The sequence below is a fragment of the Haemaphysalis longicornis genome, unplaced genomic scaffold, assembly GCF_048455015.1.
Source record: "Haemaphysalis longicornis isolate Haplotype H1 unplaced genomic scaffold, Haemaphysalis longicornis Haplotype H1 scaffold_4, whole genome shotgun sequence".
Taxonomy (NCBI): Eukaryota; Metazoa; Arthropoda; class Arachnida; order Ixodida; family Ixodidae; genus Haemaphysalis; species Haemaphysalis longicornis.
The window spans coordinates 16,627,882-16,646,173 of record NW_027526361.1 but is presented as its reverse complement, the minus strand read 5'-3'; the positions used below and the strand labels follow the sequence as shown (position 1 = coordinate 16,646,173).

General features: G+C 48.5%; 1 protein-coding gene and 1 long non-coding RNA gene across 2 annotated transcripts in view; one reads left to right on the top strand and one right to left on the bottom strand.

The window, feature by feature from the left end:
* LOC144178316 (angiotensin-converting enzyme-like) overlaps positions 1–9,520 on the bottom strand; it is a 43,647-nt gene extending 34,127 nt beyond the window's left edge. Inside the window, exon 1 of the mRNA XM_077706068.1 lies at positions 9,162–9,520. Within this exon, the coding sequence (XP_077562194.1) occupies positions 9,162–9,272 (111 nt within the window). The 5' untranslated portion in view covers positions 9,273–9,520. The remainder of the gene's footprint in view (positions 1–9,161) is intronic.
* The window catches only part of LOC144178317 (uncharacterized), a 39,918-nt gene continuing 31,031 nt past the window's right edge, over positions 9,406–18,292 (top strand). Inside the window, exons 1-2 of the long non-coding RNA XR_013323994.1 lie at positions 9,406–9,613; positions 10,169–10,250. This is a non-coding gene — a long non-coding RNA (uncharacterized LOC144178317). The remainder of the gene's footprint in view (positions 9,614–10,168; positions 10,251–18,292) is intronic.

Below are 18,292 nucleotides of genomic sequence, written 5' to 3'. Positions count from 1 at the left end.
GTACGAGTGCACACAAGATCGGCAATGAGGTGAACTTTCATGTGCAGCTTGCGGAGATTTAACAGCGATTATGTTTAAGCTGGTGGTTCGGCCGGCGAACATTCGCTGGAAAACCTTGCCGAACGATGACGTCAAAGCGTGCGCCGTCACCACGTAACCGTAGTTCAGCAAGATTTGTTGACGGGCTAGTTGGGCTGATACTTGAAACGCCGTGAGGATTGCGCGGAACGACGACACTAAGAGGAGACAACAGGACGAGCGCAGTTGCGCTCGTCCTGGCGTTTCAACTTAACCGTAGCTTTGCCTCGCCGCGCTCGGGCGGGACGCGTGTCGCCACCTGACGGAGGAGCGATAAAACTGGTACAAGCGGGGCTTTGGAAACGCGCCGCGGGGTGGCTGCTCGCTCTATCGCTTGTTACGACTAGTGGGGCAGAAGAAAATTAATGCCAAAATGAAAGAAGCCAAAAGGCAGAGACGCGAAACCGTTAATCCACTTGGTAATTAGCGTCCCTCTCGCCAGACCACACAAACCGAACGGTGGCCACCGAACCAGTTCAAAAATTTTGAGCAAATGCTCGTCCCGCTGCGCCCTCCACTACTCTTGGAGCTTCAACTTGGAGCTTCACATCACGCAGAAAACTTGACCGAGTCTCCAAGCATAACCAGGCATAAACTCAGCCGAACCAGAAATAAGCTACAGGTGGGGCAGCCAGCTTAGGTGCGTACCTAGTCTTCGCGCCACTAGTGCGATGCTGCCCCAATTTATTTTTTACTAGCTGAAACCGTGCACGCGATGACAGTGGCTGTCATGTGTCTGAGCTATGCCGCTGTTCCGCTGACTCGAAATAGAACAAAACATAAAACACCACATGCGCGCAAGTCAAACAGCAGTAAACCCGCTTTCGCCTACAACGGCGTGCTGAATTCTGGAGCGGTTCGCTACTTCCGACGCAAGAAAAGTGTGCGTGCGTGCGTGTGCGTGTGCGCGTGTGCGTGCGCGTGTGCGTGTGTGTGTGTGGAGAGAGAGAGAGAGAGAGAGAGAGAGAGAGAGAGAGAGAGAGAGAGAGAGAGAGAGAGAGAGAGAGAGAGAGAGAGAGAGAGAGAGAGAGAAAGTTGCCAGCTCGGCTAGATCCTTCCTGCTACGAGCTCAATAAGCGTCCGCGGAGCTGATCTTTCCCTTTGTTCTGCTTGCTCCTAAAAGGGCGTGTTGATTATCGCAGATGTTCCAAGCAGGAAGCGCGTATGGAGAGACTGGATTTCGACGCGACTTCGTCTCTGGCACATGCGAATGATTGATGATTGATTGTAGGGTTTAACGCGCCGACGCAACGCAGGCGATGAGGGGCGCCGTAGTGGAGGGCTCCGGATTAATTTTAACCACCTGGGGATCTTTAACGTGCGCCGAAATTTTGCTTTTCGCCTCCGTCAGAAAAGCGGCCACTGCGGCCGGGAACCGAACCCGCGTCCTCGTGCTCAGCAGCACAACGTCTTAGCCACTGAGCCACCGCGGAGGGTTACGCACATGCGAATAAGCCGAGGGCACTTGTTATACGGAAAGTTGCGTTGGGCGGAACTGTGCTTTTGTTTTAGGCGAATTAATTGCGGTAGGTATCTCATAAAAAAGAAGAAACGGACTTCGGAAATTACAGCGGAACATAAAAAATGTACACGCAACAACGTGGGTACTTAAAGGCAACGACAGGACTCCCTTTTTTTACTGTGTGAATTGTAGCGTATACTGTAAACAGGGTCATTTCGGTATTGCGGGCTTTTATTTTACAATGGAACCGAGAAAAGCCCCGTTCCCTGCATTTACACGCGTTCCTGCACCGCGACTACGGTGAGATAATCGATTATCGCGATGAACTAATAGACTTGCACGGGAGGGGTAGCCAGAAATAACTCCGAATTCGCTTTCTGAAGCGCGTGCCTCAAAAAAAAAAAAATCATTTATGCGACACTATAACCCATCCGAATCGAGATTTCTTCATTGCAATAGGTAATTAACAGTCACTGTTTGAAAACAAATTTACCTCCTCCACTGCGTTTGCAGCCGTTTGCGTGACTTTGTTAAATCTGAATATAAAATGGCTATAAAACGAATTTTAATTTGATTATCTGAAAGAAAATTACAGCATGTTTGTCCATTAGTATAGAACATAATCCCCCCGGGTTTCCTATTCTAATTAATTCAAGTGTACGCTAAACCTCAATTCGACAAATTATTGTTATTAGTATGCCGCTCCTTTGAAGAAAACAGCGGGCAAATGACGTATACAGAGGGGATACAGAAAAAATTAAAGCGGTTCCACTCAGTGTGAAAGCTTTCGGAAGTGCAGAGCAGTGATTCGCCATAGTGGGCTGTACCGCCGTTATCCGCTTACTGCTACCACCCCATGCAATTCAAATTTCCCGCCTTCGCAGTGCTCGCGCGTTCCCTGCCTGAAACTGCGCCAGCGGGAGTTCTGTTCTCTTTATGCTTTTCTCCCCGCACTTGCCGGCGTTGCACTGCGACATTTTGCGTTTACTATCGTAAAAAACAACTTAACGGGTGTCCTTAACTAACGGAACGAGGGCGCTGCAGGTTAATTACGTATATTTATGTACCTACAGTTTTCTTTGCGCTAAACAACGGGAAGATGTATGAAAAGCGCCAGCGTTTCAGGAGTTTCGAACGCTTATGACTATATAAACCGCTTGGCTTTCGAAGCCTCTGGGGTACACCGAGAACAACAGCGTTACCCCGGGACGCCGCCTTACTTGGGTCGAGCGAGCGAGCGAGCTAGGACGACAAGGCGAGCGCCTAAAGTGCTCCGCACTTAAAATGACACAGGCGCTTTCAACTGCGTTTACTAGATCTCAGGAAATTACTACACCTCTCCTCTATCCCCATGATGAACTGACAACAACCGCATACGAGCACCCCTCTCATGCACAGCACTACAGTGCGTCTTAGCGACGTCGTGGCATTTAATAATGACCGCGTATCAAGGACAAAGACAAAGGAACGACATGCATCAGAAGCGAAAAATGAACAGCCCGGTGAAGACGAGGCAAAAAGTAAGAGACCACACACGACGACGGCTGGACCTTATCAACTGGAATCGTTTATTGACACAAAACGAGAAGGCAATAGTGAGAGCGGAAAATTGGGGGAAAATAATCAGTGGGAAGACTAAGTTTTTATCCCATGGTATATCACGTGGTTACGTGGCACCTATAACGTGGTAAGGTATATCACGTGGTAAGTTTATATCACACTGCAATCTGTTTGTCCGACGGCGTCGTTGATGCGCTGCTGACACAGTTATCGCCTGTACGGAAGATACATCCAGCCTCAAACAATCCACGAGTGTCTTGGTCCTTAAAACAGACTACTATGCACGTATCTCGTCCAAAAGTGGAGCACACAAGCCGCGGCGATTATCAGCTATGGCCCCTCGGCAGACAGCGACTGCACAGCTGGGCGCGTGCTCTCGGGGCTTGTCACTGACGCACCATGTGGCATTTTCTGCAGGCAAGTGGCGCCTTGTACACAACGCCCACTTCGCACACACCTGACTCTGGGGCGTTCCTCATGGCGCAGTGGTTGTTTTTCCGACCGATCGCTGCTGAGAGCATCCGACGTGGGCACTATAACATCGTTACATAAAGTGTTACATCAGTCATACAGGTAGGTTCGTCTATTAAGACAATCCCTGCGAGCACCACGCAACTGTATACAAGCGCAAGTTGCGGGCGGAGGCATTTACCTAATTATCAGCGGCACCGAAGAAAGAAACAGACTGCCACGTGCTCAAGCTCAGGACAACTTTACCATGATTACCTTGTCTGAATTTCGGGCTCGCGCCCTTGCCTTCTATACTTGCGTGATTAAAAATTTCTAGCTGATGTCCAGCGCTCGACCTGTGGGGTATATATCTTTTTAAAGCGAGGCTTTATAGGGATAGGATTCCGCTACATTTGCTCAAAATTCCGTGTCACCTATGTGTCGTCTGTTAAACAGCTTCATTCGTCATCCACCTTCACAGCGTTTAACGGCTCATGATTTTTTTTTTCTTTGGCCTGCTTTTCGCCGTGCTGCTTAAACATGTCTAACTGCTAGTGACCATCCCGCCCGCCTTAGTCCATTGAAATATATGAGTGGTGACGTCCAACTGAGGTTTACTGCGAAAATAATGCAATCCAATACAGGCGGTTTCATAATCGACAAGTTGCACGAGAATCGACACAATGTGCTCCAGGAAATAAAGGAAACGTGAGTCTGCGCTCTAGCGGGTGCGTGCCTTTCCTGGAAGAACGCACTACCATCAGCAGTCGATATAATCAGCAGACGCGCGAAATCAGTGAAGCAAGCATCGGCCATAGCGAGGGAGGCTAATCACTGCGTAAGCTCGCCACCAGTTTCATTGTCCCTCAAAGAGGTATTTGTCTCAGTGAACGGATTGCAGTAATGGCACAAAAAGATTTTTTGTTACCTTTTTAAATTTTTGCTCTGATCTATTAGCAGTTTAGCAGTTCACTTTCACTTGTTTTTACATAATTTTTTTCCAGTGTGTTTTTATAATCGTAGTATTTTCACCCAGACATCAGTTGGAAGTCAGCGCTCCTGTATTTCGTACCTTGGTCTTCGTTCGTATTATTTTGCGTTGCGATTCTTCACTCATCTCAGTGTGTCCATCTCAGAATAAAAACTCGCCCCCCAAACGACGTGTGCTCGCTTTGCGAGTACATAATCGCCAGAGCGTGGTGCCCCTCAATGACTAGTGGTGAGGCGCGCAATAATTAACACAGCAGCCTGATTATTCGCCAATGTGAGCACGCTGACGCGACAAAGGTATCGAACATACGGCATACGCACTTCGTGCAGAATACGAATTGCATCGTGTGACGCCATTCGCACTCGCTTCCTTTGCTCTCGGTTAGTCGTCGAACAATAGAACAAGCGCCACTACGCGCTCGTCAGGAACGGAAGAAATGAGGTACACATGGCGCCTATATTCAATCTGTCGCATTCAGTCTGACAGCTCAAGTACAGCGGTCAGCACACTTGCGCTTAGCGGCACGTTCTATATTTCAACTCGCCGTATGCGGAACGTCCTCGAGAGAATTTTGTGAACCGTATCTCTCTCTGTCCAGTATTTCTTCACTATCCTTGCAAGTCACGGCACGGAACAGACGCCCAGATGAGCGAAGAGTTGTGTTGTGGATAAGCGCATTATCCACTGTGTACAAGGATTGGCGAAAGATAGGCACGCGACAAAGGCAAAGGGGAAACAAACATTTTGTGAGTTTCGGTTTTTATTATTCAAGTTCTATTCTCGGCCGCGGCGACCGCTTTTCTCATGGAGGCGAAAAGCAAAACCGCCCGTGTGTTTCGAGATTTCGGCGCACGTTAAAGATCCCCAAAAGGTCAAAATTAATCCGGAGCCCCCCACACGGCGCGCCTCACCGTCTGTGTAGCGTCGGCGCGTTAAAGCTCATCATAAAAAAACCTTTTTCATTATTGATATGAGAATGCACAACTCATGCTAAAAAATTCATGCTGTTGTTTATGGCGTTATTTGATCATAATATACCTTGATTCCTCTTGTAATAAAATTGGGCGGTATAGTCAGATCTTGATGGTATTTTTGCTTCCCCTTTTAGCACACATATTTTTGAACGCTGTTCGTACCAATATAAATCGTAACAACCAGCCCATCTGGAGCCATACTTCTCTACCTCACACGTGTCCTGTCGCGATAAAGAATGTGACGGCAGCTTGGTAACTTTGGCGAGAGGTTTTGTAGCACGTATATATAATAGGGGTAACTAGCGCTGTGCAGATCGTAAAGTTCGCGCGCATGATAACCCACGGAATCAACGCCGATGAATTGTACTGGCAACAATCGTACTTGAGCGCGAGACTGCGGTGGAACGATAAAAAATATCGGGATGAAGACGCCGTAACTGATCGTCTTTTGACAAGTACAGCTGCTGCAAACGCCGAATTAGAGAAGTCTTCGGCGCGGGGCACACGGGCCTACGAGTTTTTATACACTTTTGTTCAACAGAGCTTAAGACTTTGTTGGCCGCTATCATACAGTGCTCGAAGTTATCGAATTCAAAGCATGCGTTACTCTACAGAAAACAGGAATCGTATGCTTTGAATAATTTTAAGAACTGCGATCAATGAAAAGCAGTTTACTCTAACCGTTAGCAAAAATTTCCGAACAATAATCATGCGTTGTCATGTTCATTGACAACGACACGCGTTGGGTTATTACTTCAAGACGGCAAATGGCCAGACGCCTCAAATTTGTTGGCCAGTGAATCCAGACGACAAAGTGAAAAAGTCTCAAGTTAGCGCTCTTTCCTTCAGGGGAATCGGATGAAAAGCACAATGCGAAACTATGTTGTTTGAAGGCCGGAAGCCATTAGTACTAAATTACTTGCAGATTACCTTCCCCGCTCGTCATTAATGAAGGACAATGACTTGTGATTCGACATTACTGTCTTCTTTTCTGCCGCCATTCTTCACCCGGGGCGGGATGGCGATTATCATCAACTCTGAGGAGCGGGTTGTGAAGATGATGATGATGTAGATGATGGCGACGACGACGTTTACAATGCGCTATGACGTACCTACGTGCATACTAAGATATGTTAAGTTCAGCCAGATTCGCAGCCCACATTGAGGCAAAAAAAGAAAAAAATCGAGACCGCATCTGATCTTCCTCGAAGTGTAGGCTTACGAAATAAAGAGTGTAGAAGATGTTTAGGCTAGCATACAGGCTCCATTTGCCCACGCCTTGTAAAGATGCTTTATTAGCGCGGTTTGTCTAAACAGCCGCTTCTAGAAGCTGTGGCATTGTAATCTCCATGTCGATTGGGAGCCATAACCAATGTTTCAAGCTTCCCTGAGGAGCGGAGTCGGCAGTGATCACCATAGAGAAAAGCCTCCCGAAGCCGACGGCACGAAGAGAAGACGCTCGCGACGTTAACACCGCGAGCTGGCGCGTTCGCGAACAATGGTGTAGCGACGCTCTACGACATCCATCACGGCGAATTTTACACCAGCAAAGGTCGCAGGCCATGCTTGCTAATAAGCGTTCGATACAAACAAACGAAAGGGCGACCAAGCTCGCGCGCCCCTTGCCTGCACTAACAGAAGGCGCGAGCCGCATGCTGACGTCACTGCACAGCTCGCAGTACATAGCAACACGTGCACAACCTTTTGCTAGCATGCCCCGCTGTGTAGCATTCTTGAAAATAATCGTGGTATACGAGCGCAGCTTGGAGTCCCGCAAGCAGCAGGCAGGCTCGCCGCCGTGGCTGCATGCGCGGTGTGCGTTTGCCGCTAAAAAATGAGGTCGCAGCCTCGATACCTCACCGCGGATGGGTGTCCCGCGATGGGGGCCAGATATACGGGGATGCCCTTGTATACCGACTTTAGGCTGCATCCGAGCCCAAGATAGACGCGTCATTGTATAGAGAGAATATCTCGGCAGGCAATCAACGAATACGAGTGATGTGTATTGCGTTTACGAGACAAGCTAGCAGTTTAAGAAATGGTGGGAACGTTCAAAAATGAATGACGGAATTCGCAAAATTAGGCAAGCAATGGGGTTCGTGTCATTGCACCTTAGGAAGCCAACAATTACCCAGTTAATTTAATTACAATCAATTTAATCAACCCAGTTATAGCGCCGAAGGCGGTAAAGATATTTTTTTTTGCACTCTAAGTGGTTTCTGCGCTCCCGTAGGTTTTGCAAAAGTCGAAATTGCGAAATCCTGGAGCAACGTTCAGCGAACTTAGGACAACAGTTACGCGCTTCCAATGACTTAAACGGGTAATAATGTTTTAAAGTAAATTGGAATATGTCCCCACTAACGACGTACTCTTTTGTAAGTTTCTAATTCTAATTGTAAGTTTAATCTTTTATTTCATAATTTCATGTAAATATTTTTGATAATTTAAAACTTGTCGAAAGATTCCGCTCGATCATCTTCCAGAAAATTTCTTCTATTTCTTTATTCCTTAAATTACAATCACTTTATTCAGATAGGCTTAGTTGTAAAAGACTTTTCTTTTTGTTTGGCTTCAAGTTGTTTTCGAAGATTAGCTACGATCCGGAAGACAAACTAAACCTCCTCTTATTAACCAACTCAGCCTCTCAGGCTTCCTACCTTGACTGAAATTTTTTACTGCTTCCTGTAAAGGTTACGTGCATAAATGCTATACAATAAGAGTATTGAATGACTCGCAATTGTTGTCCGGTACAACACTGTGGTCTATAATTAATCGAAAACAATCTACTACGTCGATACTTCCCAGTGCACGAGTTGGGGCGTAAAAATATTCATAGTTGAGCATCTGTTCTTTACTGGTATGTCTATGCGCTGCAAAAGGAATGTTCCAACACAGCATGATCTTTGACCTTGCCGAGATTAAAGCGCACACAGCTGTGAAGTGCCCCTCCCAAAGTTAAACAAACTACCGCTGCAGGGTTAAATTGTGCTGCAAATCAAAAGTGACCTGCCTACCAAAGTCCTACAACGTAACCACCCAGGCGGGGGAATTTGCGGATGGAATTCTTTCAGCTTGGCTCAGATGGAATTCGCGCAGTTCTGCTCCAGGTAAGTTCTGGGCGCTGCAGTTGTCACAAGCCACGGACCAAACGTATTGCACGAGCCTTGCACGAGCCAACTCGAGCGAGCATGTGAAAGACGAAATGAGCGGTACTGTTCCATCCAAACTGCCAGGGATTAATCCGCCAGTTTCAAAACCAGAAATGGCTGAGTGTGTGCCGGAATCACTCTCATAATGCAGAACCATACGGCCCATACCTATGAGCCCCTCCCCCGAAGCTAACCTCTGTTTTACACTGAACTCTTACGGTTGGACGCATTCATCGGGGAAGGAGCATACCCCTCAGCGTTGCAGCCACGAACACGACTGAAACACGGAAGAAAACTTTATGGGAGCAGTCGGGTCTGCCGCCAACGTTATAGGTTACAGCTCATGCAGCAGCAGCTGTTGTTTCTCTGTGATGGAAACCCAGTGGCGCGTGGCACTTATTCCCGCAAGCCGAAACCAAGGGGATCGCAACCCGCGCTACATTGCTTTTCCGGATTCAGGCCTGTACATGCAGCACACACACAAAGATGGCACTCACGTAGTTGTCTTCGGCCGCCACTGGTCTCAGCAGCACGGCGGTAACCAGGCAGAGCACTATCATCGCCCCGGAACGAGCCGGCGTCGCCGAGTTGGGTGAGGAAGCAGGCATAGCGCCGCTCCACAGCGCTGTTCGCTCCAGGCTCGGCAGCTGTTGTGTGCTGCTCGCGCGCAGGGCGGCCGAGCTCGAGCTTCGAGGGAGGCGGTGGCGTTGGCGGAGGGAAGGCAGTAGCGTGTGCAGCTCTCGGAGGTACGTGCGCGCACTACGGTCGGGGCCGAGTGGAGTCGGTGTGCTGGCGCTATCGCGCCGCAGCTGTGGATCAATGGTCGCCCGGCGCGCGCTTGGTGAACGACCTTCGCCAGCATCCCCGGGGTGCGCTTAACGCCGCCCAGGACCCGCTGCTCGCCCCTCCCGGTGCTCCCGGTCTTCATCATCGCACATGGGCTGCGTGTGTGCGCATACCATTTCTATCTCTCTCTCTCTCTCTATCCTCGGTGCGCGAGCAAAAACTCCGTTCTGCAGCCTGACCCCAATGGGTCTGATTGAGTCAGTATAGAAAAGGAGATTGACCTCTGCTTTAAACATTTTGTTTTTGTGTTTTTAAATGTGAAGCATTTTTACGAAGGCTTTTTGGGCGGCGTAGACGTAACACATCGACATGTTGTAACATGTCAAGGGAGATCGGGATACTGCTAGGATTTCGGCATAAACAGCGACCCACCGTGGTGGCTCAGAGGCTAAGTGTAGTGCTGCTGAGGGCAAGGACGCTGCCGCCGTTTTTCTTATGAAAGCAGAAAACCGAAACGCCCGTGTATTGAGATTTTGGGGGGCGTCAAAGATCTCCAGGAAGGTCTAAATAAATTTATAGCCCTCTACTCCGGCATTTCTCACAGACCAAGTGCGGCGCAGGCACGTAAAGCAAGAGCATTTAAATATTTTGCACCAGACGACCTCACGCGGGCGTCGCTCATGTAATTAAGTAATTTACTTATTTTCGAATGCTGCAGGGCGTACCTGGGGCCATGCAGTATTGGATACATAACATAACCACACCCGAAAAAATGTCAACAAATAACAGAACCTCTGAAGGTAAAAATGCAAGCACTACTTTGTCTTTACATCGATATATTAAGTAATAAGAATCGATGTCTGTATCCAATACACAAATGTAGTGTAGTTTACATTCTACAGTTTACAGTTTATAAAAGTGCAGTTTACAGCACTGGCCGTTACTTTATTACATTAAGAAATTACCATCCCGAACAGGAAATGTTTTTATATGTTGACGCGACTAGTATGCTGAGAAATGTTTTTGTTATGGTTTATCGTCAGTGAATATTTAAATAGGTTGTCTAAGTGGAAGAGGCGGGGTACTTTAAGGTGACCATGGTAGAAAAGGTACGTAAGCATTGCTTTACAAATCATTTTTTTGTTGCGGGAGTGGCTGAAGGTTTAAACTAGTAATTATATCGGTAATACGTGAATTCTGTGAATGAATAGAGCCAATGAACAGTACACCTGATTTCTGAATTCGTTCAGTCTTCCCTAATACGTGTAGTGGCTTCGGGTTAATTTAGTGTATATCCGAAGGCCGGGCGAATGAGAGACTTGTCTGCATGTAATTTGATTTCGGTTGGAGCATTATTCTTGCAACATTTTACGCGAGTAAAAAAAGCATTGCGACCGGTCTGAACACAGTTGCATTAGTTCTGATTTTAAGTGAGAGCATCAAATAGCACTTTAATCGGATGAGCCGACGTTGGCGCTGGTGTCAGCGTCTGTAACAGCGGATCGGCTCTCCGATTTCTTTGAAGCGTTCCACAGTATGGGGCGTTCCATAGCCCGCGCTTAAAATCGGCAGTAGCGAAAGGGGGCCGTCTGCACAAATACAGTGTAGATTAAGTAGGGGAGCGTTAGAACACAGCCAAGCGAGAGAACTGACAGGAAGTGAAACCCACCATCGTGCCCCTCTTAATACATGACTGAAGGACCGCGTAGCAGCGCAACGCAATGCGCAGGAGACAGATCGAAGCCATTCGAAAGAGTAAGGCGGAAGCGGATCGCGAAGCAAGTCGTCGGGTCGAGGACGAAGCCCTTCGATAACGCGGGGTCAAAACAAAGCATCTCAGGCATTCAATTGGACATCTGTGCTTTCGTATTTACGATGATTAAGAAGTACGTAGATGTATTCGTACTTTTTATCCCCCTGTTCGGACCGAGTTATATTCCTGGAGTTTTATTCCCGCTTTCTTCGCATTAAACTTTCGGTGCCCAATCAGCGCTTGAGTAGTGTTCGCTCTCTCATTTACTCGCTTTTGCGGCGTTGCTTAACCATACAATTCTGCGGAACCGATCTGGCTGTTAGCCAGCCTCCAATGTTCGTGACAGCTGCACACTCTTCCAAGGTATTGAATGACCTAGGTTTTGGAACTGCTTGAAATTTTCGGAAGAGTAGCGTCAGCTTCTCGCGTTGTCTTTTTTGGTTTGTTTTTTGCCTCAACAACCCCAGAGCTAGGTGTTCATCTTGGCGGATCGGGGCGTGGCTCAGAAGTATTGTTCGGGCATTTCCTATCCAGCAAGCGTTTGGCGCCCTTTGCGGCAGAAGCGCAGCGCGAAATTTCTGCCGTTGGATGCCCTTTCGCGAATAACGCAAACCCAAGCAGCCGCCGCGATTCGTCAGCTCCCGCTGCGCTCGCTGCAGTTCACGGTCAGGTCTCCCTGGTCGCGGCAGACAAACTCCCTCGTTTTCTATCTTTATTTTTGCGGTTTTTGTTCGTGCCACCTGCTAGTTCCGACGAATGCAACAAAGCTACCGCTAGGTCTGTTTTTCAGGCTGGGCTGATTTGTTTCGCCGTATTCAGCGTCAGGCATGTCGGATGAGCCAGTGAAAAGAAGAAAAGAGCCTCGCTGACAATTGTTCATGGCCTCGCGCTCCGCATTGGAATGCTTCCGCGGGCTCTCAAGAGAATGGCGGTATTATGGATTGCCATTTGTGGAATTCGGAGTCTGTTTTCTCTTAGCGCTAAATCAGGCGGCGCAGTAAAAACGAAATAAATTTGAGACAGTTTGCCTGCTCCAACCGCTGAAGTAGCGTACATTCCTGTTTTTAATGCTTTGGCCAATACCCGTTTGCCGGTATGTCCTTCTCTCTGTGCGTGTAATACATTTCTGGGCTGCAGAGTACGCATACAGGATTCAGAGTACGGACACAGGTTTCTTGTGGCTGGCCTTCGTAGTGCTTGCGCTGTAAGCAACTGATTGATTGATTGATTGATTGATTGATTGATTGATTGATTGATTGATTGATTGATTGATTGATTGATTTATTTATTGATTGATTGATTGATTGATTCGCCGATCGCGAAGGCTTCGACAATCTTATGCCCGAGCTTGTTTTACTTTCTTTCGATAAACGTAAGGTCAAGTGTGCTCGCTTAGACACATGCAGTCCCGACAGTGTGCAGCAAAGTCTCCAACCCGCAGGACAAAGGATTCGGCGCACCACGTTTTTTTTTTTGTGCACTCAGCATATCTGGTGGGGCAACCCTTGTTTCAAACTTGGCTTTCTGCGTGTTTGTTCATAGGTTCATAATGAGGTGCAGAATGAGGTTCATACTGAGGTTCATAATGAGGTTCATAGCGTAGGCCTTGTTAAGCGCCGAAACACCGCAATGATGCCGTGTTCCGTCTTCACTTTTTGTGCAATGTATGGAAATACCCGCTGACGTATGGCAAGACAGCCGCACGCATTTTGTTTACCTCTCACCTCTAGAGGTGGCCTCCTTTTCCAATTTTTTCGGTCTTTTGCAGCGGCGTATCGCATACAGGCCCCAGCAAGTTCTTCGGCTAACCGGCCCTGTTCGCGAGTTTCGAGGACCAGGAGGGCCGCTTACAGAACGCTGACGCCTGCGGAGCCGCATATGCCTCTGCGTGATGTCACTTTTCGCCTTTTGTTAGAATACTTGTTAATGACAAAATGCGTAATTTATTACCAGATACTTCTGTTAGAAGCAAAATTTAAGCGTTTTATTACACTAACCGTTAATCGTAAAGTCAGTGAGTTAGAAACAGCGACAATTCATTTCGCTTTCAAATTGAAACCATTAGCTTTCTATCAAAACGAAATTCGATTATGCTCGGCATGGAACAAGATTCCATATTTCGCTATAAATACTCCAGTTTTGCGAGTTGGTACACGAGCACCTCTTAAGGGTCGCCTAAACTTTTAAGTTTTCCCGGGATTTTTTCTCCAACTTCACACTCAAACTTGGTTTCCTATACATAACGTGGTTGTCCAAAACATATGATTTCGCATATAATATTGCCGTCTTACGCAGTTCTCTCGCAAAAAGTGTGACGACCTGCTCATCTGGCAGTGGGTGTAGTTTGCCTCTCCCATCAAAGCGAACCTCTCGGGGTGTCTCAGTGGCTAACGCGTTGTGCTGCTGAGCCCAAAGGCGCGGGTTCGTTGACAGGCCACGGCGGACGTTTTTCGGATGGAAGCGAAAAACGAAAACTCGCGTCTTCCGAGACTCTGGTGCAGGTTGAAAATTACCACGTGGTAGAAATTAATGGGGATAGCCCGGACATCGGCGCGTAAAGCCCCCTAAATATGAATTTTTATTCAGTGAAGTCCATTCCATGACCCAGAGAAATGATAACATGAAGGTTCACATTGAGGCGCTAAAATAGCCTGCGAGATTAAAAAAAAATAAGGAAAAGGGAATGAAGACAAAGAGAATTTAAAAAGCCAAGCCTCACGGCACTTTTGTCACTTGCTGTTGACGTCGGTTTCACGCGTGTCGAAAAAGCGGCGACGAGTGTGACAGCTAGTGCTGCGCAACAGGTCTATGGACTCCCTTATACGACCAAAACACGCATCCGCGCCAGCGAGCCCGCTGTTAGGTCACAGTCGTTGGTCGGGTGCGGAGACAACAGCTACGTTTACGAACATATCGCGCCGCTCGTTCACGTGATCGCACAAATCGCCGGTCTAGGGCGTTTTACTGCGGTCTCGCAGTTGTACGGTATCCACAGATGCGCTAAATGGAGCAGCATGGCGTAGAAAAGGGACGCGCACACACGCACAAAAAAAAAAAAAAAAAAAAGACTAGGCCGCGGGCAGTCGTTTCCTCAACAATGTGATACGTACCGCATAAAAAAGCGGAGCCTTTGTTCCACATGGGTGAAGTGGGCGAGATAAGGATAGTAGGAACCGCGGCAGGTCGGCGCCGCATTGAAAGCGAAACGTCGCTTCCGGTTTGGCTTGTTGTAGATATAAAATATAAAGGAGAGACTGATAGGCGGGTGGGAGAGGTTAAATGCACAAACTTAGGTTAGAAGGTTTCGCGAAAAACGAGGCAATTGGACCCCATTTTTCATACAGGGCCGCCGTCTGGCTAAGTAGGAAATTACAGGAAGTGCATTCGGATTACTGGGCCCGTGAATTTGAGAACAATGGTTTCCGCCAGATAAATATACCAAGGGCCCTATTCTCGAATGCTCAAATTCCCAGGCAATTCGCCATGTTTTTTGCGTAACCCCAACGTAAGCAGTCAGTGACGGCATGTACGAATAGCTCTGACGACGTGCAGTGCAATTTGACGCTTCACTCATAAAGATCACAACCAAGGTATCAAATATTACCCATAAAAGATATAAAAACACTTTGCACGTACTTTAAAAGTTAAGACGGTAGCTGAGGCTGGCAAGAGAAACACATTTCTGCAGGTCAAAATTGGCGCCAACACCACAAGGCGATCAAGCAACGTTGATCCAAAAGCGAGCGAAAGGCGGATGTCAAGCTAAAGAACATCACATAGTTTTTAGATGCGGAGCATCTCATGCTCGGGGCTGTGTCCCTCCCTCCCTCGTTGTCGTTGTCCGCCATCCGCACTCTACTGCGCATGCGCGTCTCTTGAGCCCCGTCAGCGTTTGGGCTGACGTCAGCGCAGTCCACTATAAATAGAAATAGTTAGGCGGCGGCCGGTTTCGATCCCACGACTCTCTGGCCGCAACGGGAGATAGTGGCGCTCTTCCCACTGCGCTACAAACCGAAACGGGAGCATGTGCTACGAACGCGCCTGATGTCATTCACTCATTCAAACTTCGTCAAGAAGCTACTGATACAACGAAGGCACGCGAAGCTGAACGTCAACGGAAACGACGGACTGGAAACTAATGGGAACTTCAGTCGACCCCATGGCTGCTTCGCATACTACTCAGGGTTCCCCAACGGCAAGATGGTGTAATTTTTTTACCGTATCTATTTATTTCTTTCAATCGCTTTTAGTAACATAATTGGACTCTGCTTCAATGCAAGCATTGTTGCGTTATCACCTTCCCGGCCGCCACCACCGCCACGACGCTATCGTCTGCTGCTATGTTACTAGTTTATGGCGTGATCGCAGAAAAATACGGCCGCGACCATCGCTTGTATGACACATAAGAGCAGCGAAGCGCTACGCCTGGTAGCCGCGGAGCGCACCGATGTCGCCGATTCACTCATTCGTCAAGCTCGAATTCAATCAGTGCTGTAATGAACAAAAGAGTCTCTTTTCTTTGCTATTTTTCTCTTGAGTTCGATCATGTGACCCAACAGCTTACTAGAGGAGCATCCACAAATACCATGCATTGGGTTCTCCAAAAAGCCGAGCAGTCCTTTGGACACAGGCTTCAAAATAAAGTTTATCTCTCTCTCTCTCTCTCTTTGTCATGGAGAGGCTTGTACTGCCCTCTTATGTTGCGGTTACGCCAAACAAATAATTTTTATTTTATTGCCAAACATAAAAGCAAAATACTGCTCGTTATGTGTATGCTCCGTCATCGCTGACTTGGAAACAGTCGAAACTGTTGTTTGTTTAGGTAGAAAACATGCTTTAAAGGAGCCATGAAGAGAAAACACAAGTTTGGTTCATTCAAAAGATTGCCTCGTTAGAATCATACTTACGCGCCACCCAGAACCACCAGTTTATCCTCCAAAACGACCTCACCTTTCCAACCCGCACCGGCAACAGTGTCACCAGAGACACCACACCTGATTTATCATTCACTAAAAACATCTCAAGATCCAATGGTCCCGACTCGACGAAACACTCGGCAGTGACCATCATCTCCTCTCTCTTCGCTTCCCAACCAAAAAGAAAACGACCCGGACGGGCCCCGCACGCCTGACTAACTGGTCCGCCTTCCGTGAAGATCCAACCCCTCTCCCTGCAATAAGCCAAAATTTAAGTGACTGGACCCAGGCCCTCGAACACCGGGTTAAAAAGCACACCCAAGAAATCGCACTTAGCGACAGCACTCCGGCAGTCGACCCCCACCTTATGCACATTTGGGACGCGCGTCGTAGTCTTACTAAACACTGGAAACAGCAGAAGCATAACCGTAAACTTAAAAAGCGCATAGCCCTCCTAACCTAGCAAGCGCAAGCATATGCCGCCGATCTCCAGAGACAAAATTGGCACTCTTTCTGCAATAAGCTCCAAGGCACTCTCCACACAAAGAAAACGTGGCATCTCCTCCGTTCCCTTCTCGACAACACCAATACTAAGAGATACACAAACCATAGAATCCACCAACTAATCCGCAACAGCGCTCTCCCCTCTCAAGAACTCCTCAAGTCGATCCGTGACCATCTTTTTGGCGACCCTACTACCTACCCACCCATCCCCGACACATGCTATACGGGCCTAGCTAACGAAGCACTAGGCGCCCCCTTTACCTTCACTGAATTTCAAGCTGTCCTGGCCCGCCTCACCCGCAACACCACCCCAGGAAAGGACCATATTACCTACCGCACTCTCCGAAATCTCGACGAGGACACACTCCAAGATCTCCTCGACCTTTACAATTATCACTGGCAGGGGGAAACTCTACCTGAGCAGTGGCGACACTCGGACATCATACTGATCCCAAAACCCAACAAGCCACTGACGCCGACTACTCTTCGACCAATCTCCCTAACCTCATGCATCGGTAAACTCTTCGAACACCTAGTACATCAGCGCCTCACCGCATACCTGGAAGACCACAACCTCTACCCTTTCACAATGTTTGGTTTTCGGCAACACCTATCCACTCAAGACGTCCTCCTGGAGCTCAAGGAACAGGTGGTGGACCACCTGAGCCGCACCTCTCCCAAAACAATCTTAACGCTCGACGTCAAGGGTGCATTTGACAACGTCACCCACGAAGCCATACTGGAAAACCTGAGTACCACGAACTGCGGCGTAAATACCTTTCGCTTTGTAAAAGCCTTCCTTGAGAAAAGAACAGCTACACTCCGACTCGGCCCTCTACTCTTGCCTACTTTCCACACCCCGGCAAAGGGCACACCACAAGGATCGGTTATTTCGCCTCTTCTCTTTAAAAAAACATCCCCCTCGCGAGGGGCACGGTCAAATGCAGAGCATTTTCGGGGGGCGCACATACCCGATTTTATCTGGTTCGAAAGAAATTGACAGCGAGAGCGAACGCCGAGAACCGCCCCATCACGGCACGACCGCGCCACGACCACGTCACGACTACGTCACGATCACGCCACAACTGTTGTTGGTCCCGCGCCAAACTACGACGCATGCGCGCCCCACCTGTTGCTGAACGCGATCCGAGCACGCAGAGAACACGCGAGGAGCAGCGGAGAGCAGGCGAGGAAGAGTGGGGGAGAGGGCGCACCTGGAACGGCTGTTGCGGACGCCGAGGCACGCCAACTCCGGGTGACATTGTGAGTTAAAGAAATGCTCTGCATTTAATATAGTTCTGCTTCACCTCCCTGACAAACTGCTAGCCATTCCCGGCCTACGCCACGCATTCTACGCTGATGATCTGACTCTGGACCACCCAAGGCTCTAGCGGTGAACAACAGAACATCCTTCAGCAAGCAGTCGACACCACTACTGCTTACCTTCAGCCCAGGGGATTGACCTGCGAGCCATCTAAGTCCGCCCTACTGGTCCTCCGCGCCCGCACAAGAGGCCGCCCGGCTGCGCCCACCCCTGACCCACAGGTCACCATAAGTGGCTCTTTTATCCCCCAAGTTACCACGCTCAGGATATTAGGCGTTCCCTTCCACTGGGATGGTTCAGGCTCTGCCCTACTCCCCCAACTGCACCGAACAGTCTCCCAGCTCA